At 32.7% G+C, this 19,653-nt stretch overlaps 1 protein-coding gene across 1 annotated transcript; it reads left to right on the forward strand.

Annotated features, from left to right (window-relative positions):
* The first annotated feature begins 10,641 nt into the window (after positions 1-10,641).
* Positions 10,642-18,344, forward strand: LOC125861010 (zinc finger CCCH domain-containing protein 48). Its single transcript, XM_049541096.1, has 9 exons — positions 10,642-11,454; positions 11,625-11,720; positions 12,302-12,391; positions 12,569-12,670; positions 12,794-12,937; positions 13,095-13,214; positions 13,299-13,358; positions 17,596-17,693; positions 17,792-18,344. The coding sequence occupies exons 1-9, from the start codon at positions 11,011-11,013 to the stop codon at positions 17,931-17,933; spliced, it is 1,296 nt and encodes a 431-aa protein (XP_049397053.1). The 5' UTR covers positions 10,642-11,010; the 3' UTR covers positions 17,934-18,344.
* The last annotated feature ends 1,309 nt before the right edge of the window (positions 18,345-19,653 follow it).

Below are 19,653 nucleotides of genomic sequence, written 5' to 3' on the forward strand. Positions count from 1 at the left end.
ACGGAGTCTTTTGCGTTGTGCTGTATTATTATTTTCTTTCTTGCTTTTCCCTTTTAGGGGTCTCTGATATTCTATTGAAATTTCATTAATTTAAATTTATATGGTGTTAAATTTATTTTGAAAAAATCATGTATTATCATGAATCTTTTCATGAAATCAAGGTCTTTGATTAAAAAAAGTAGTTTCATTGGTCCATATCTAATATATGTGTTGAAACTTTACGTCTGATATACGTGTTGAAACTCTACGTTGTTACAGGGTTCATTATGGAAAAATTCATTTGAATTTGCGTGATGTAGGAATCATTTTGAAAAAACACTTATTACCAAGAATTGTTTTCATTTCAAAAGACTCAAAATCAAGATTTTTGATTTTAAAAAACAATTGCATTGGTATATGTCTAATATACGTGTTGAAACTCGATTAATTTGAATTAGCGTTATTGCAGGGTTCACTATGAAAAATTACTTATTACTAGAAATTTTTTATATCAAAAACTCAAAATCGAAATATTTAATTAAAAAAAAAAGAAGCAATTTCATCTGATGCACTACGAACGAATTTCCTTTGGTGCTTTGTTGTTTGGTTAGGTTCCATTGCTTTTGAATTTTAAATATTTGAATTTAATTATCATTATTTTTTATACCCATTTGCCCTACCTTTCTGAGTTGTGTATGTACGTACATAAATAATGCAGATACCCTTTGAACGTGACATCATCCGTCATCTCTGAGAATCTTAGTTTTTATGTAGACCTAAAAAAAATACACTTTTATGTGAGTACATTTTATTTGAATGGATAAGAATTTAGGAAAGAAAGGAATTTTTTTAGATTTATAGGGAGAAGGCATAAATTTTTCTTTGAATATATCTTAAAAAGTCAGTTTCATATTTAAATTATCATGACGATTTATTACATATATTTACTATTTAAAGCGAATTCAATATCACCCTAAACATGTAATGTCGCTCTCACAGTATGTGGTGTATTACACTTGTAGTCATATCAGCGATACGTCAGTACTCTGTCAAAAATTATAATTTTTTATATCCTTTTTGTTTTGTTTTGTTTATAATTAACTTTTCTTTTGTTAACTATATTTTACCTCGTTTGGTGTGAGAGATAAGCATAAATAGTCCTGGGATAAAATTTAGATGTCTTGTTTGGTTGACATGTTTGGGATAACTTATCCCACCATTTATAGCACAGTGATCGGATAAATTATCTCATATACATGGTGTGATAAGACATTCCAGGATAACTAACCACATGATAGTTAATCCTGGGATAACTAGTTCCCAACCAAACGACCCCTTTGATTATTAAAATTATCTAATAGTTATATCTTCTTCATAGCAAAATTATAAAGAAGAAACTTCCAGTAATGGCAGTCAAGAAAACTGTCCGAAATTCGAAGCTTATTTGTGGAGTGGAAGAATTCTGTCGTTTAAAAATGAACCACAAGGAAGCTGCTTTAGTTTCTTCCATTGATTGACCATGAAAATCGAGCTTTCACTGTATCACTTCACTGTGAAGTACAATTTGTTGTGACTTGCCCGTTGCAAATATTTTTCAGAGTCGAACATATTTTTTTTTCTTTTCTATGTTCTTCATAGAGGTTTCTTAAAAGATAGGGATAATAGAAAATAATTTTCTTCCCCTTTTCAGTCAATTAATCATCATATTCATTCAAAAAGCCTACCGTAGCTCCAACAGCTAAGAAACCCCCAACATTTTATCACATCGATGATGTGAAGAAACTTCTTGTTAAAAAACACAAATAACAACCAACAAATCTTAGGTCAAGTATTATATCCGGTACTGTTTGATTATTTTTATTGGGAGATTTACGGGTAAAAGGGTTATGTTTTTTAAGCAACTTGTTTTTGGGTTGCTTTTTGTGGACAATTTAAGCTTAATGGAGAGTGAAGAAGATGTGGAGGCTAAGGTATGAAGAAGAAGAGATGTTGGGGGTGGGTGGGAATAGAAGGAGAATTTTTTAATTTTATTTTTACTTTAATAATTATCTGGCGCGCATGATTTTTTTTTTTTAATTATCTTGTCACGTCAGTTTTAGGGGGGAAATAAATTCACTTTTAACTAGTAAAAGTGTGTAATAGGTTATCATAAATCATAATAGTTTAAGCGTGTAACTGATTTTTCGGGACAAGTTCAGAAGGAAATCTATGCCTTTTTATATGATTATAATTTTTTGAAATTTATCATTTTAAATGTGGCGTAATATTCATGTGATTGGAGATTTTCCTTTTTTAAACCAAAAGTAAAATAAAAGGCATGAATTAATTGTTTTTTATAAATTTAGAAGTGTATTTTTCTTTTTAAATACATTAAAAATGAAAGTATGTGACATATCCTGGGTGTAATAATCATTGTAAACGATTAAATTTTGTTTTTGGAAAATAATAATAATCAAGACAAGAAAGATAGAGATAAGTAATAAATTTGATTTCAATAATTTATGCATAGGTTACAATCTTTATAAAATATTATAAAAAGATATAATCCCCTAATTCTTCTCCCCGCGATCATCAACTCAAAGTGTTGCTTCATTCTTGAATCAATGGATTATTTATTGGAATCTCACCGCGAATGCAGGGCCAAACTTTGATCACAATTGTGGAGATATGAGAATTTGTGGATCACAACTTCAACTTGGAGATAATGACTTTTTTGTATTAGAAAGACATACAGTTCACTACTCAAGAATAGAGTTTCTCTATGCATTTCTCTTCTCTTTTTTCTTATCTTATGAAGATTCCTTTATATAGGCATGAGATAGGATCTTGGAGGTATTTTTGTCTCCTAGTAATTTTAAAGGACTTTGAATTTGAAGAATATGAGTTGGGCTCGTCTTAACAACTTAACAATCTGAGCCTAATATAATTTGGACTTTATTTAAGTCATGTAATTTTAATTCAACATTATTAATCAATAATTTATTTAAGCCAATATTAATTCAACATTCTTAATCAATAATTTCGCTTGATCAACACATCCATGAATTTGAATTTAAATATAAGTTTATCGATAATTCACACTTTACAATCATTTCGCTGAAAGAAAACAAATGATTTATTGAAATAGGGGATAGAAGATGTTTCTTTATTTGGATGGACCAGATCATAAATAAATGCTTCCAAGTATTATTATTATTTTAAAAAAATTCATTTGTGTCAAATTTTTCATTTTTTTAGATAGCTATTATATATTCATGATTAGGATTAAAATTTTGTTATATAATATTTATATGAGGTTCCTCTTTAATAAAATTTGAGTGCTCACATAAATATTCCAAATAATGTCATAGTGACACAGTTCATTCAATGTACAACAACTATTGAACTACTTCAACAAATCTATGAGTAAGAAATAAAGCGCCTGATGAGGATTTCATAATTTAATTATTCGTGATGGTTTATCTCTCTGATATGACTATATGATAAAATATAAAGGGAAAAAATCATAATATATCTCTCAATTTTGTTATTTAGAACTAATATGTCCTTCATTATTAAAGTGACTCATATATGTCCCTATTATTATAAAATTGATAGACATATATCCCTCAATGTTACAAAAATGGTTCACATATACCCCTACCGTTATGAAAGTGATAAAATTAATTTTGAATTAATTTTTTTGATTCTTCATATTTAAAAAATTATGTATTTGATCTTTTTCACACATAAATTATTTTTTGACTTCTTATTATTATTTGAGTTATTATTATTTGAGTTTCTTATTCTTATTTCAATTTTTTTTTCATTCTTTAGTGTAAAATAAGATAAATAAAAAGAAAAAAGGTGCGAATGGAAAAAAAGATTTAAAAAAATAAAACAACTTTTTTTGCTATTGTAATTAATTTAGTATTTATATCTGTAAAGTTTTTTAGGATATTTATAGTAAAGATTATAAGAAAATAAGTGAAAAGAATAAATTTGACCATCAAAATAATAAATTTAAATTTGCCGTTGAATTAAAAAAAGTAAAAAAAAAATGTGTGAGAAAGATAAAATATATCCCTACATGGATTTTTTTTTTAATAAAAATTAATTTAAAATTATTTTTTTCATTCCCGTTAGAGAAAAAGGGTATATGTGAGTCGTTTGTGTAATAATAGGGGTATATATGAGTCACTTTCAGAACGAGGTATATCAGTCCTAATGACAAAGTTGAAGGGTTTATCAGATCCTTTTTCCAAATTTAAAAGAAAGTGGGTCAATGATTAATCTTTTATATGAAGGGTACCTCTTTGAATAATAAATATTGTAGCTAGATTAAGCTCTCGTTTAATCATAGATTTTAAAAAGAAAAAAAATCAAAAATTAAAAAGTTTGAATATCTACTTAGCTTGACCATAGAATTTATTTAGTTTTTGAAATTAAATATTCAAATCTCATAAATAGCTTCAAATCTCTTTTCGGCTTAGAAACGGCCATTGAATTATTTAAAATTTGTCCCGAACTTTTATATTTGATTGGAAGTTTCCCTATCTTTTACAAATGAATATATTTATTCGACTAGTTTAAATTTCAAACCCTACTCCAAACTTTTATATTTATAAAAAACCGGGAAAATGTACAAGTACCCCCTAGACCGTTATCGAAATCCCAGAGACACACCTTAACTAAACTAAGGTCCTATTACCCCCTTGACCCATTTTTTTTGTAATTTGGTACACCTTTTCGACTTACGTGACATCCAAATATCTCCCACGCGCTTGAACTACGTGGAGTCACGGAATGTGCCACATAAGCCAAAAGATGTACAAAATTATATAAAAAATGAGTTCGGGGGGGGGGGGGGGNNNNATAGGACCTTAGTTTAGTTAAGGTGTGTCTCTGGGATTTCGGTCATAGTCTAGGGGGGTACTTATGCTATATCCCTAAAAAACCTTCATTGTTCAGATTAGTCTTCTATGTTTTTTATTGGGAAAATGCATAAGTACCCCCCCCCCCCCAGCCTATGCCTTAAATCCCAGAGACACACCTAACCTTTACTAAGGTTCTATTACCCCCCTAAACTTAATTTATCTATAATATTCTACCCCTTTTCGGCCTACGTGGCACTATCCTTGAAAAAATTGTCAACATGCGCTGGGCCCACAAGATAGTGTCACGTAGGTCAAAAAGGGGTAGAATATTACATATAAAATAAGTTCGGGGGGTAATAGGACCTTAGTAAAGGTTAGGTGTGTCTTTGGGATTTGGGGCATAGGCTGAGGGGGTACTTATGCATTTTCCCTTTTTTATTTGGGAAAATGCATAAGTACCCCTCCAGCCTATACCCAAAATCCCTGAGACACACCTAACCTTTACTAAGGTCCTATTACCCCCCTGAATGTATTTTTTAATTGATTTTTTATCCCTTTTCAGCCTACGTGGCACTATCCTTGAAAAAATTGTCAACACGCGTTGGGCCCACAAAATAGTGCCACGTAGGTCGAAAAGGGGTAGAAAACTATATATAAAATAAGTTCGGGGGGTAATAGGACCTTAGTAAAGGTTAGGTGTGTCTCAGGGATTTTGAGCATAGGCAGAGGGGGTACTTATGCATTTTCCCTTTTTTTTTTGTATATCATTTAGTTGCAGCTAATGTTTTGACCTTGATACAGTTGAGTATTTTTTTAAAATTTATGTATACAAGTCATGTTTTATATATATATATTGAAAAATTATGTCGAAGTCCAAACATATTTTCAAATTCAAAACTTCACCTAAATCCAACTTTATGTGTTTTTTATTTTTTTTAAAAAAATTTAAGTTCAAACACTAACTAAGATGCTTCTTGTATTCAAACTATCAAGATCAATTTAACAATGAGTCGTTTGGTTTGGAGACAAATTATGTTGAGATTAGTTATGTTAAAATTAGTTATATTGAGATTAGTTATATTCAAATTAGTTATTCTAGTATTAGTTCAGTCGTTTGATTTGTTATATTAAAAACAACATGCATTTCAAAATTTCTAATTAGGGAAAATGCATAAGTACCCCCCCAGCCTATACCCGAAATCCCAGAGACACACTTAACCTTTACTAAGGTCCTATTACCCCCCCCCCCCCNCGAACTTAATTTATCTATAATATTCTACCCCTTTTCAGCCTACGTGGCACTATCCTTGAAAAATTGGTCAACATGCGCTGGGCCCACAAGATAGTGCCACGTAGGCCAAAAAGGGGTAGAATATTACATATAAAATAAGTTCAAGGGGGTAATAGGACCTTAGTAAAGGTTAGGTGTGTCTCTGGGATTTCGGGCATAGGCCGGGGGGGTACTTATGCATTTTCCCTTCTAATTAAGACAAAGTTGTTTGAATACCCCCACCTTATTATCCAATAGAAAAAGAGGTTGAGGGACCTGAGAGGATTTTTGTCATTTTCATTATTTTATCTTAAGATAACTAATTCGATATTATTATTTCACTATCTAATAGGAATAACTTACCTCGATATTAATTATTAATCGTTGCATAACTTCTCACAAGATTAATAATCAAATTTTGGATAATGTTGTATGAAATTTTTATCACAAAAGTATCTATGTTTGCTTAGCATATCAATCAAATGACCCCTAAAAAGTGTGGTGTAATTGCTATCCTTGCAATCAATTCAATTGACTTTTTTTGGGATAGTTTCAAATATATACAAGAGGAAATACATCAAATACCCTTTGAACTTGGTTGCAAAATTTACTTTGATACTTTAACTACACGGGTGTTCAAATATCCCCCTAAACAACTTTCAAGTGAATTAAATACCCCCTTAATGGCTGATGTGACAAATAAAATAAAAAAACACGTAAAAAGCTAAAAATTAAAGAGAAATTTTTTTTTGGCTATTTTTATTTTCTTTTCAGCCAATAAGAATTTTTATCTTCATCTTCCTCACACCCCACCACCCCTATCCACCAACAACCCTAGCCCTTTTTCTTCCTCACACCCCACCACCCCTTGCCACCCTCAACCACCACCTGCACCACCTCCTCATTTTCTTTTTCGAGCTCCCCACTTTCTTTTTCTTTCTTCCAAATCCTTCACCTTCACCCTATTTCTCCTTCTTCGAACCCTCAATCTACACCCCTATTTCTTCTTTTTTCGAACTCCACTGTCTCAGCCACCACCTGCATCATCCCCTTCTTCTATTTTTTCTTCTTCTTCTTCTCCTCATTTTCTTTTTCGAGCTCCCCACTTTCTTTTTCTTTCTTCGAAATCCTTCACCTTCACCCTATTTCTCCTTCTTCGAACCCTCAATCTGCACCCCTATTTCTTCTTTTTTCGAACTCCACTGTCTCAGCCACCACCTGCATCATCCCCTTCTTCTTCTCCTCATTTTCTTTTTCGAGCTCCCCACTCTCTTTTTCTTTCTTCGAAATCCTTCACCTTCACCCTATTTCTCCTTCTTCGAACCCTTAATCTGCACCCCTATTTCTTCTTTTTTCAAACTTCACTGTCTCAGCCACCACCTGCATCATCCCCTTCTTCTTCTTCTTCTTTCTCCCCCTTCTTTCTCCTTCCTTCTTCGATGAACTTCTTTCTCCCCCTTCTTTCTCCTTCTTCGATGAACTTCTTTCTTCCCCTTCTTTCTCCTTCTTCGATGACTTCTTTCTCCCCCTTCTTTCTCCTTCTTCGGAATATTCATATCCCATTTATTCTCACTTATTCTTAGATGTGATAAACAACGAAAAAAATAAAAAAAAATCAACAACTTATTATTGCTTCAAGATCACTACTTATGAAGGTGTTTATTGATTTGATGAAGTTAAAGCTCTTTTTAGTGAATTTTTTTTAATTTTTTCATCTCAAAATAAATTTTTAGTTATAACTAGGTATTTACTTTGATAATGTTCCTTAAAGATTGAATGTTTTTAGTGAAAATGGTCTTGAGAATTTTGGATCTATGGAGTTTGATCTTTTTTGAGAATATTTTACTTTTTATATTTCTTTTTTATAATCTTGGATTAATTTTCTTTTTCTTTTTTCCTTTCTAAAATTGTGAATTAAGAAAACAAAAAAAAAGGAATTAAAAACTCAAAATATAAATAATTATCAATGTGGCACTGATGTGGCAGTGACATGGCACTGACGTGTCGATGACATGGCGCGTGTGGAATACACTTGCCATTGTGAGACTGGTCTTATAAATTTAGGACGAATTTAAATTCACTTGAAATGAAATTAGGGTGGTAAACAATTATATGTAAAGTTAAAGTGCTAAAGTAAGTTTTGATGCCAAATTCAGGGGGGATTTTATGTATTTTCTCTATATACAATAAAGTAAATAACTTACACCAAATATAACCATGTGATACACTCAAAAAGTTGAAAGTACACAAAGATGGTAGAAAGTATATACCGACTATACATTATGATATACTAAAAAAAACTGAATATAGCTTACATATACATGAGTTATACACTGAGTGAATATTATGTTTCATTCAAAAAGTTGAATATAGCTTAAATATACATGAAGTATACACTAACTATTCAATCACGACCAACTCAAAATCTCCTCAACAAATCCATATTTTAGATATAAAATCCGTTCGATTTTTAGAATCTTTTGATATATAATGCGTCTTAACCGATTCACATTCGTTGTACACCAAATTTTAAGAAGAAGAAGAGAGAAGAAAAGTTGCGTCTGACTATTTTTTCGATATATAATATGGTCAAATGATCATTTTTCCTAATATGTATAACATGCGCTGAATATGTGGTAAATAAATTTATGGCCGGACATTCTGCATAATTATAAAAAAAATTATGATTATTCATATAAGAGAGCAAAAAGTAAATATGTATTCATTTCGTATGAATTTTCTCTTAAACTATGCGAAATGTTCAATTTATCCTTTATTTTAAAATAAGGACAAATTTGTTCTTTTTTTGCATAGTTGAAGGACAAACATCATTGCTCCTCTTGAATATATTGATGATTTTCATGCTTCTGTTTCAGGGTCTCCATTTCATTGAAATGAAACTAGTAACGATGAGAGCATATTTTACCACAACTATTAATAAATGACAAATTTGTTTCATTTCACATTACTTAGGACAAATTGATTTTGTCCCTTTATTTTTAAATAAATATTGTTTCGCTTTTAGCTTAGTAGGCGTTTGACCATAATATTTGAGAGCTTCATTTTAAGCTTTAATTTTAGATCAAGTGTTTGTTTGTAAAACTAGCACAAAATTTTAATTTCAAATCATGATTTCAGATTCAAATATCTTCAAAAAGTAGGTTTTGAAATTTCAAATTATAATTGATTTTTTTTAAAAAAAATCGACCCATAAATTTATATATTACAAAAAAAAATCATATAGGAATTTTAAAAATTGCAAAACATGAATTATATTCGATTTATCAAAGACCAATTAGTTACTACTATTATTAATTTACATGATAATAAATATTTATAATGTTATGTGTATTTTAAAGTTTATAATAACATATAATTATAAATATATATATTTTTAAAAACAACATGGAGATGTGAGATTTATTAATTCGGCGTCTTAGGATATTCTGATACCTTATGAATGAAGTATGAACTATGATGTGTTTATGTTGTAAAATTGTATAAGGGGACGTTTGGTAAGGAGTATTAGGAAATTTTTTTTTATGTATTATGTATGGTATTATTTAGTACTATGTTTGGTAGGAATTTTGGGCATATGTATAACTAATCCATTGATTATTTATACACCCTACATGGTATTATAGGATGTACTAATACCTCCATTTGGTGGTATTAGTAATACATATGATTTAACCATGAGAATATCTATGTAAAGACAAAAAAAAAAATTATTATTCAAAGAGAGTTGTTTGTTGATAAATAAATTTAATACAAATCAATTAATATTTAAAATGTGAGTTGTTTAACATTTACTAATTCAAAAGACAAATATATCACCACATGACGTTTGCGATCTTAATTGAATGTATTATTTGTTGATATATTTGTGTTTTTCTAATTGTTTGTATTTTGAGCAATTTATAAAATTGCATACATATTAAAATTACAACTTGTCATTTTTATGTGTAGATGTAGATGATTTATTCGATTTTACTCTCATTTACCGTCTTTTCGATTTTAAAAGTATATGATATATCTTTTTTAAATAGAAAACTGATGTTTTGTGCATGATCAATTTATTAAGATGAAATTATTTACCCTTAAATAATTCAAGTGAGAAAATAACAAACATGCTAATTTTGTTTTTCTCCTATCTAGTTAGAAGGCCACCAAAAAATAATATTGCCCGACAATTATCTACATTAACCCAATTACATAAAATAAAAAAATTCATAATAATTTAAGGGTATAATTGAAAAGAAGCTTTTTGTAAAGTTTTAGCTCTAACACAAGTTAGTGAAAAACAATGAACCAAAAACTTGATAAAAATAAACTCTGCATTACTAATATTTGTACCAAACAACCCTAAGCATTTGAGAAGTTTAATAATTTTCACAAATTATTGAATTTTTATATTTATGAAAAAAATTCAAATTTAAAAAAACGCATATTACAACTCTAAATGAGAATTATAAACTTCAAATCATTTAAAGGCGCTTAGTTTCTTAATAATTTTATTTTTACGAGGAAGAAATAACCCCGTTACTTACCTGGTCGTAAAGTTTACGCTGTCGAAGTAGTATACAAATTGGGGATCTTCTCCTCCAAATTAATTTTCTGCAACTCCAAAATTAGGGTTTCCAATTCATCAAAACCCTAATAATCGATTCGAAATTCCCCTTTACGGTATCCAATCATCAGTTCATTGAGCTTCTCAATCCCCCTTTGTCATGATCAAACCCTATTCGCTCGCTCTAAGTCACTGGGTTTATATCCACTGATCACATCAGAAGCTCGAAATTTCAAATTTCACTGGGTTTGTCTCCCAAAGATCACATCAGAAGCTCGAGAAACTCGCAAATTCAAAGAGAGAGTAGGGTCGAACATTCAAGATTACAGAAGGTAATGGAAATGGATGGAAGCAAGCGTGTGTTCCAGCGGTTGGGTCCTTCTTCACAAGGGGACAACAGTAATAATAAACAGCAAAAAGTTTGTTTTCATTGGAGGGCTGGAAGATGTAACAGATTTCCATGTCCGTTCTTACATAGAGAATTACCGGGACCGCCACAGCAGCAGCAACATGCGGCAGGGAATGGAATGTCGTCGTCGAAGCGGCCTCATGGGTTTTCTGATGATAATCGAGGTGCGGGAATGCGGAGAAATCCAAATTTTAACAATACATGGGGGAGAACTGCTGCTGGCGGAGGTGCAGTTGTGAGGAAGACAGAAAAAGTTTGTAATTATTGGGTTAAAGGGAATTGTACATATGGAAACACCTGTAGGTATTTGCATTCATGGACTACTGGGGACTGCTTCACATTGTTGACAACACTTGAAGGGCACCAAAAGGTGATTATTATGTCTATCAAGAATGTGAAGACCCATTATGTGAAATCCTGTTCTGTTTTTATATCTGAAATTTTGATTCTGCTGTTCATTGAAGGGGCAGGACAGTTTCCTTTGCTCTTCAGTATTGGGTTGGAATTCTGTTATTGTTAATTAAATGGGTATTGAAACAGGTTGTTACAGGGATTGCTTTGCCATCAGGCTCGGATAAGCTTTATTCAGGCAGTACGGACAAGTCAGTACGAGTGTGGGATTGCCAGTCTGGGCAGGTTCTCCTCATACTTTTTCCTTTCATATTTACATGAAAATTGGAATAGGAAAATTTTGTCTTCTTTGCTTGAAATCCCCATATTGTATAAAAATTAGCTGGGAAAATCTAAGAAACAATGTCAATTCCTCGGCTCTACTTCTTCCCCTACTATGTGAACTGATCACTTTTCTCCAGAATAGTAATGCTATCTTTTTTTTGTTGCATCAGATTTTAACAGCATCCCAAGAATAAGGAGAATTTTTTTTCCAGTTAGCCTGTTAAGATTATAAAATATGAGGCTTCTGCCGTACTGAAAGTAAAACCAAAAGAATAAATTGATTCAGTTTTTGACCAGTTGTAACAAAACCAAGTTCTGAAACTCTAAGCTACCCAGAAAGAGAAAAAAGTAATTTTGAAGTTGAATCTGAAGGACAGATAGCTTGTCTATGTGATAAACATTCTTCCAGATTTCCATCTGAAGTATAATCAAGTAGTCTCTTGCCAAAATATTCCACTGGATATGATGATTTGTGAGACTGTAGTTTGTAGCTTTGGAGGATCATGAATGGATTCTTATGCTGTGGTTTCCTCCTGTTGTAGTGTGCAGGGGTTGTCAATTTTGATGGTGAAGTAGGTTCTATGCTGAGTGAAGGACCATGGATTTTTGTGGGTTTAACTAATCTTGTCAAGGTGAATTGTCAAACAGAATTATTTTATTATCTTTCTTTGCTTGCAGTTCATCTCTCTCTCTCTCCACACTTTGGGCATCCCATACATAGACATGCATATCTATTTACAAATACGTTCAACACTCTTAATATAGTGAATTCCATTCTTTCTTCACGGATGTGTCTGATAACTTTGCAGGCATGGAATACTCAAACAGGAACTGACCTCAGTCTTAATGGGCCAGTTGGACAAGTCTATGCTCTTGTTGTTGGCAATGATATGCTCCTTGCTGGTACGGAGGTAAGTGTGTATGGTTAGTTATATGTTTACTAAATAAAGGAAAAGAAGAAGATGGTATGGAACATAAGTGCATGCCTATCAACCTGGTCTTTCAGTCTGTAAATTAACTGGAAAGTACTGCAGGATGGGATATTGGCATGGAAATATAATGGGAGCACCAACAATTTTGATCCAATCAAAGCATTGACAGGACACACCCATCATGTGGTATCACTGGTCGTTGGAGCTAATAGATTATATTCTGGTTCCATGGACAATTCAATAAGAGTAAGTTGGTCAGAAGCGATGTGGATTCTCTTGTCATTTTTTGTTTCTCTATTTCCTCTTGATGTGTAGAGAAAGCTAGGGATCTAGAGTTCTGCATTTTAACCTAGACTTTGCAGTTGTTATTGTTTTGTTCTTACTGCTGCTATTGTGTCTTCAGGTGTGGAACCTTGAAACTTTAGAGTGCTTACAGATCTTGACAGATCATACAAGTGTTGTTATGTCTGTTCTGTGCTGGGATCAGTTTCTTTTATCATGTTCACTGGACAAAACGATAAAGGTTTATGTTTGTTCTTTTTCTTGAAAAATTTAGCTCTCTTAATCTTATCCAATCATGTGTTGATGATTGTGCTTGTTTTTATAGGTTTGGGCTGCTAATGATAGTGGGAACTTGGAGGTTACATATACTCATCAAGAGGATTGTGTAAGTGAGACTGCTTTGTCTGTCCACATTTACTTTATGATTCTTTGGTCTCACATATCATCTAGATAAATGGCTCGGAGTATTAATTAAGTCAAAACTAAAACAAACTCATTTGGTGAAGACCAAGTTTTAAAATTTTCCTTCTGGAAGTGATATGTTAGAGAAAATAGAAAAGAAAAATTGACGGAAGCTTTCAACAACATACCCAGTGTAATCCCACAAGAATAATTGATGGAAGCTTAGAATTATCAATTTGTTTGATAGGGAAGAGATTCATAAAATGGTTTGTGTTTACTTTTGATGAAATATTCTTTAATAACTGTATTTAGTAAATAAAGTTATACTTGTGGTTCAATATACTCTCTAGAACAGAAGTCATACTACATTGATGTTATTGAAAATTCTTGAGTTAATTACTAAAAGAGTAATATATTCATGGTACAAACTATAAAGAAAAATGGTATCTTGTCCCAAATAATGGTGTTTTTTTTTATAAGATAAGTGGTATTAATAACAACATCAAGAAGATGCAAGATCTACAAGATATGGCATTTGAGCTTACCAAAAATCTCTGGCTAACAATACAAACTATCTAAGCCAGAACTAATGAGTTAGTAAAAGCCTGAAGTTGTTCTGCATTAACAGTAGGATACAAGTTGGACCAACTAAACAAATTTGCAATGCACCTAGTCTTCAAAATGCCTAAAGCAGTTGCCTCTCCATCAAAACATCTCTTGTTCCTCTCTAACCAAATACACCAAAAAATACAAGCGGGTATCATAATCCAGATCTTCTTGATGGCTTTGTCAACTTTCCATAGGCTCCAACTCTCATATGCATCCTTAACTGTGAGGGGTGTGGTCCAATCGATGCAAGAGAGACAAAAAAACATGCTCCATAATGGTATTTAAAACATGAAAGTAGAACTTTTTAACTTTTAATTTGGTCTCGGATTGATGATTGGCTCTACTTTGTCTAAAATACAAAGGTATATTTGGAACTGCATAAAGCACTCCTTAAAAATTGAGATATTTGATTTTTTTTTTTGAGAAAACTGTAGCAAAAAATATATGTTATGTGAATATCCAAATATTAGTATGATCATGTAAAATGGTTCATAAGGGAGTACCGTATTAAAATCCTTCTGCAGGGCCTTTTGGCGAAGCAAAACCTATGAGTGAAATTATTTTATTGTGAGTTGAATTCTGAAAACTCTTGTGTTTTGCTTCTTTGTTGTATGATGGTAATGTTAAAGTTGCTAAATAAAGACAGTATATACTTTAGAAACTATAAAAGCGAAATATTAATTAAATTCTACAAAAAATTGAATCATTTGGATTTTTGAAAAATAGATAGAATCCTGAAGTAAATTTATTATTCAGCTCTAATAAGAAAAGATACAAGGATATTATCTACAAAAAAGAAATAAGATAGTAGTCTATGAATCAACAGTTTTTTCTTTGGATAAAGTTATTGAAAAGGAAATACGCCTCAGGAATAGGAGATTAGCCAAACAATTGAGTAGATTCAGTGGGAAATGGAAGTGATAGTGATCAAGTTTGTAGGGATGTTGAACAGGAGAATCTAGGAGTGTTAAGAAAAATTGCTTGCTTGCTGTTTGATTTCGTCGACAAACATTAGACTTAAGCTATTTCCTGGAATATAAGGCCCTGTTCAAGAAAAAAAGGCATGACCTTTTGTTAGAAGTCACACACTGAAAGGGTGATGGAGCTGATCATGAGTCATTGGGGGTAATTTCAATACCAGCAAAGACTAGTATTATTGTGGACAGGTGCTCTCAGAATTATATAGCCAAATTAGATTTTTCAGAAGTTTCTCTAATTGATCCTCCTCTTCATGGAGGAAAATATGCATCACTTAGAAGTAATAGTGTATCTATGCCTTTGCATCTAGAATTAATATATTTTGCTATCAAATGTACACGATGACACTTTTAAATTTCTAAACAGAAGAGTGAGCCTAAAATTTCGTCTGATCATTATCTATGTCCTATTTTACTGGAATGAGACAAAAGAGAAACATATTTCAAGATCAACTAATTGAAAAGACTGGTCTGCTAGACCTGGTACCTTGTCCCACAAAGTTGTAATTTGGAAGTGCTTTAGGAGTCTCCAGGAAGAGCTCCTAGATAGGGTACGATCTGATAGGAAGATGGATAAATTTGTTGTCAATCAAATGGATAGACAATACCACTTTGAAAGACAGGTTTCCAGATTTATACATGATTTTAGTTAATGAAGAAAGCTCTCTACCAGGATGTCTTAGTGGGGGAGCAACCGGAGTCTCTAATTTAGTAGAAACTTGAATGATTGGGAGATAGATAGAATTAATTTTCTTTTGGAACATTAAAGGAGGTGTGCTTGATTATGTGGAAGATGGTTATCCAGACGTGCATCTTGTAGATTATCTCAGTAAGGGGATTGGATTTGGCAAATTCAAAAAATCATGTTTTGGACGGTTTATGAGGGATTTAGGTGGTAGGTTTTGCTCTTTTGACTACTATTGTAATTATTACCGAAGTACATCTTTGGTGTAGTTCTTTGTTTATTATAGATACAACAACAACATACCCGGTAAAATCTCATAAAGTGGGGTTGTGAGAGGCCACTGTCTCTTCGAGGTTGAGAGATTGTTTATGATAGACCGAGATATTTTCCGATAGACCCTCGGCTCAAGCAAATCAAAGTAGTAATTTAAATAAAAATGGGAGCGTTGAGAAATATGACAACTAATACAAAGCAGTGGGAGTATACATGTAAGGAACCATAGCTAAAACATCAAGGTGTGATCACCTAAACGCAGCAAACCACTAAGATATTAGATACCAAAAGCTAAAGAATACATGCATAGGCTAATACTACGACCGACACGATGCTCTATATTACCACCAAATCAATTACATGAATAGGTTAGTAATAAGACAACTCTCAACTCTCAACTCTCAACTCTCAACTACCGACTAACCTTCTAGCCTTATCCTCGATCGTCATACCCTCCTATCTAAGGTTATGTCATCGTAAGCGGAAGATGCTCCATATCTTGTCTAATCATCTTCCCCAATACTTCTTCGGTCTACCTCTGCCTTTCCTTGACTATGTCTAACCTCTCACACCTCCTCATTGGGGCATTCACACATTTCCGCTTCACATGCCCAAATCATCTCAGTCCCCTTTCCTCCATCCAATGTCCACCATAGAGGAAGATAAGAAAATCAATGCACCAATAACAATGACTTGTTTTGGTACTTGTGCTCTTTATCTTTTTTGTTGATGAGTGGAACATATTTTTATGAGTAGTCTACAGAAACAGTTCAATTTTCTGCACTGTAAAAGTATGTGGAGAAGCTGGTGTATGTTCCTCAAATTTAATGGATGACATTCATTAAATTTGGAACTTGCGCTATCCAGATGGAAGAGACTGAGAAGAATTTGAATTCATTTTGGAATATTTTGGATGGTTTGTCATGAAAGAAAATCATAGATGTTTGAGTAGCATCATTCTTAAAGTTTAGATGTTGATAAAATGTGAAACTGTTGTAACATGAATGTTTTAAGGGACTCAGAGGGTTGTTTGGTTCATTTACTAGTTATGCCGATATTCATTATGCTGGTGATTAATAAAGAAAGACTGTTACACATGAGTTGCTTATTTTGAAAGGGCATTTGGGTCTTTCAATAATTTAATCCTACATTGCCAATACCCATATTCTCACATTTCATCCTGCATAAAATTAAAACACGTAGATTCCCGTATTACCTAGTGTAGGTATTATTATTATTTTTTTTTGATTTGCACCGGGTGTCCGAGTCTCTTTGAGCCCCGACTAATCCCGGGGGTGCACAGGCCCTCGGCAAGGAGTTTCCCGCAAGTGCACCACGGTTAATAGTGTAGGTATTATTTAATACCACAAACCAAACACTGCATTAGTTATGCAAGTTGGTGCCCAATATCAGCCAACAATTTACACTTTTTTGAGTTTGATCCCATATTCTAACATCTTGTTGTACATTTCTGGGAGAAAATGATTGTTGTGGAACTCTAACTATTATACTCAAATTTTCTCTATTACTTTGGTGATTTGAGTAGATTGCATATAGAGCAGAAATTGAGGCTGGGTTGCTTTGCCTGCCAAACTTCCAATGATTTGTAGTTAGGTTCATAATCTATTTTTTGGAGACGTTTGCTCTGTCATTTAACGATGTTATCTTATCTTCAGGGTGTGCTTGCTCTCTGTGGCATGCATGATTCAGAAGCAAAGCCTGTATTGCTCTGCTCTCGCAATGACAACACCATCCGTGTCTATGATTTGCCATCGTAAGTTTGTCTCTCTCTCTCTCTCTCTTATGTTGTTGGAACTCATATTTTGTTCTTATTATTGACTGATCTTTAACACCATTACTTCTTCTGGTTAGCTTTTCTGAGAGGGGGAAGATATTCTCTAAGGAGAGTGTCCGTCGAATCGAGATTGGTCCTGCTGGTTTATTTTTTACTGGTGATGAATCAGGTCAAGTTAGAGTGTGGAAGTGGTCAACTGAATCCAGCAGTACATCTTGAGAGGATTAATGCATTTACAGCGATAACATTTCTTTGTTGCTGGCCAGCAATTATCTTATTTTTCTTCTCCCAGTGAGAAAATGTACCAAGCAAGGAACATATAATAAGATAAAGAAGTACCAGTTTTGATTTTCAGAGGTAGTTAGCTTAGGGCCTTGCCGTTTAGTTGCTTTTAACTATTGAGCTCTTGATGGGTTCCAGGCATATTTTTTCCTAGTCTGGTTTGTACTCAAAATCATGATATTCGTGTAAATCTCTGGAGGACATTTCTGATCTGCCCGTCCTGTATTGTTTTTCACGAGTTATGGATGTAGCTCAAAATTCTTGTGTTCCTTGAATAAGTTTGCTAATGTATGCTCTACTGTTGCACATTGAAAAATGTTTCAATTACATCAGTAGTACTGGAACAGATCTGTTGTGCAAATGTTCAATTTCACTTGCCTACTTTGCAATTTTTCTTCGAGTTCACTACCGTAATGTGGTCCAAGTTCACAGTGAAACCTATATTCGTGCAACAAAAAACCATTCAACGGCAGCAGCAAGATAATGATTAAGTCTATTTGTATTGTTTTGGCAGGTTAAAAGTTTGTAAAGATTAAGAGTTGGTTAGGTGCATGTCAAACGTGTCTCACATGATTTGCCATAGTAAGATGTGTGTCTATGCGTGTGCCTAGTTGTACACATTCAAAATTGGACATAAATGTCAGTTAAATGGCACAAACAGGTACTGACATCTGTCTTGATGGTCCGGTTGGACATGTGTATGCTCTTGTTGTTGGCAATGATGTGTTCCTTGGTGGGACATGGTAATATATGGAACATAAGTGCATGTCTCTGTGGATTCTCATGTCATCTTATGTTTTTCACTTTCCTCTGGATGAATAGAGAAAGCTAGGAATCTAGAGTTGTGCAGTTCTGTTCCTACTATTGCTGTTACGTCTTCAGGTCTAGAACCTTGAAACTTTGCTGTGTTTACAGATGATTCAAATTTCAAGTCTTGCTACGTCTGTTCTATGATGGTATCAGTTTCTTTTATCATCTTTATTGGACAAAACAATGGGTCGTGGCCCAATCCAACCAACTCTTGCTAAAATTAATTGACTTATCAACGCCGCATAATCAATATTTTATTGACTTTAATACATGCATATAGGCGTAAATTGTACAAATGGTCACATAACTATGTTTTCTAGCCATCGGACCGATTTTATAAAAGGGTTCCTTATTTTAATGAGAAAAAAAGGTTCAACAAATAGACCAGACCGGCTCGGCCCAAGTAAAGCAAAAAGGAGACCGCAAATAGCCATTATTATGCTTCATAGCTATAGTTTGCATATTTACGGGTTGTAGCTATAGTTTAAGCTGCCTCGTTTGTATAATTCGCGGGTACATTTGTATAATTCAGTTATTTTTGTATAAATTTGAAATAACGAATTTATACAATTACAAACATCAGAAGTGTAAACAATTATACAAATTCCGAATTATACAAAAGTTATACAAATTATATTATACAAATTCCGAATTATACAAACGTGCAAATTATACAAAACTAAAAAGGTGAGCCGCGTCATTATAGCTAAAAGTAAGTTGCGAATTATAATTATGAAAAATTATAGCTACGTTAACTAAGTAATTAGTATATGTTTGCTTATACGCGTAATTTTCCCAATATATAATTCCACATGTTTGATTGTTGAGTAGCAATAATAAATATGTT

This window comes from Solanum stenotomum, chromosome 3 (genome assembly GCF_019186545.1).
Source record: "Solanum stenotomum isolate F172 chromosome 3, ASM1918654v1, whole genome shotgun sequence".
In the NCBI taxonomy this organism is placed as follows: domain Eukaryota; kingdom Viridiplantae; phylum Streptophyta; class Magnoliopsida; order Solanales; family Solanaceae; genus Solanum; species Solanum stenotomum.

Coding starts and splice junctions, on each gene's coding strand:
- LOC125861010 (XM_049541096.1), top strand. CDS start 11,011: ATGGAAATGGATGGAAGCAAGCGTGTGTTCCAGCGGTTGGGTCCTTCT. Junction 11,455..11,624: donor CACTTGAAGGGCACCAAAAG/GTGATTATTATG, acceptor GTATTGAAACAG/GTTGTTACAGGGATTGCTTT. Junction 12,392..12,568: donor GTTTAACTAATCTTGTCAAG/GTGAATTGTCAA, acceptor ATAACTTTGCAG/GCATGGAATACTCAAACAGG.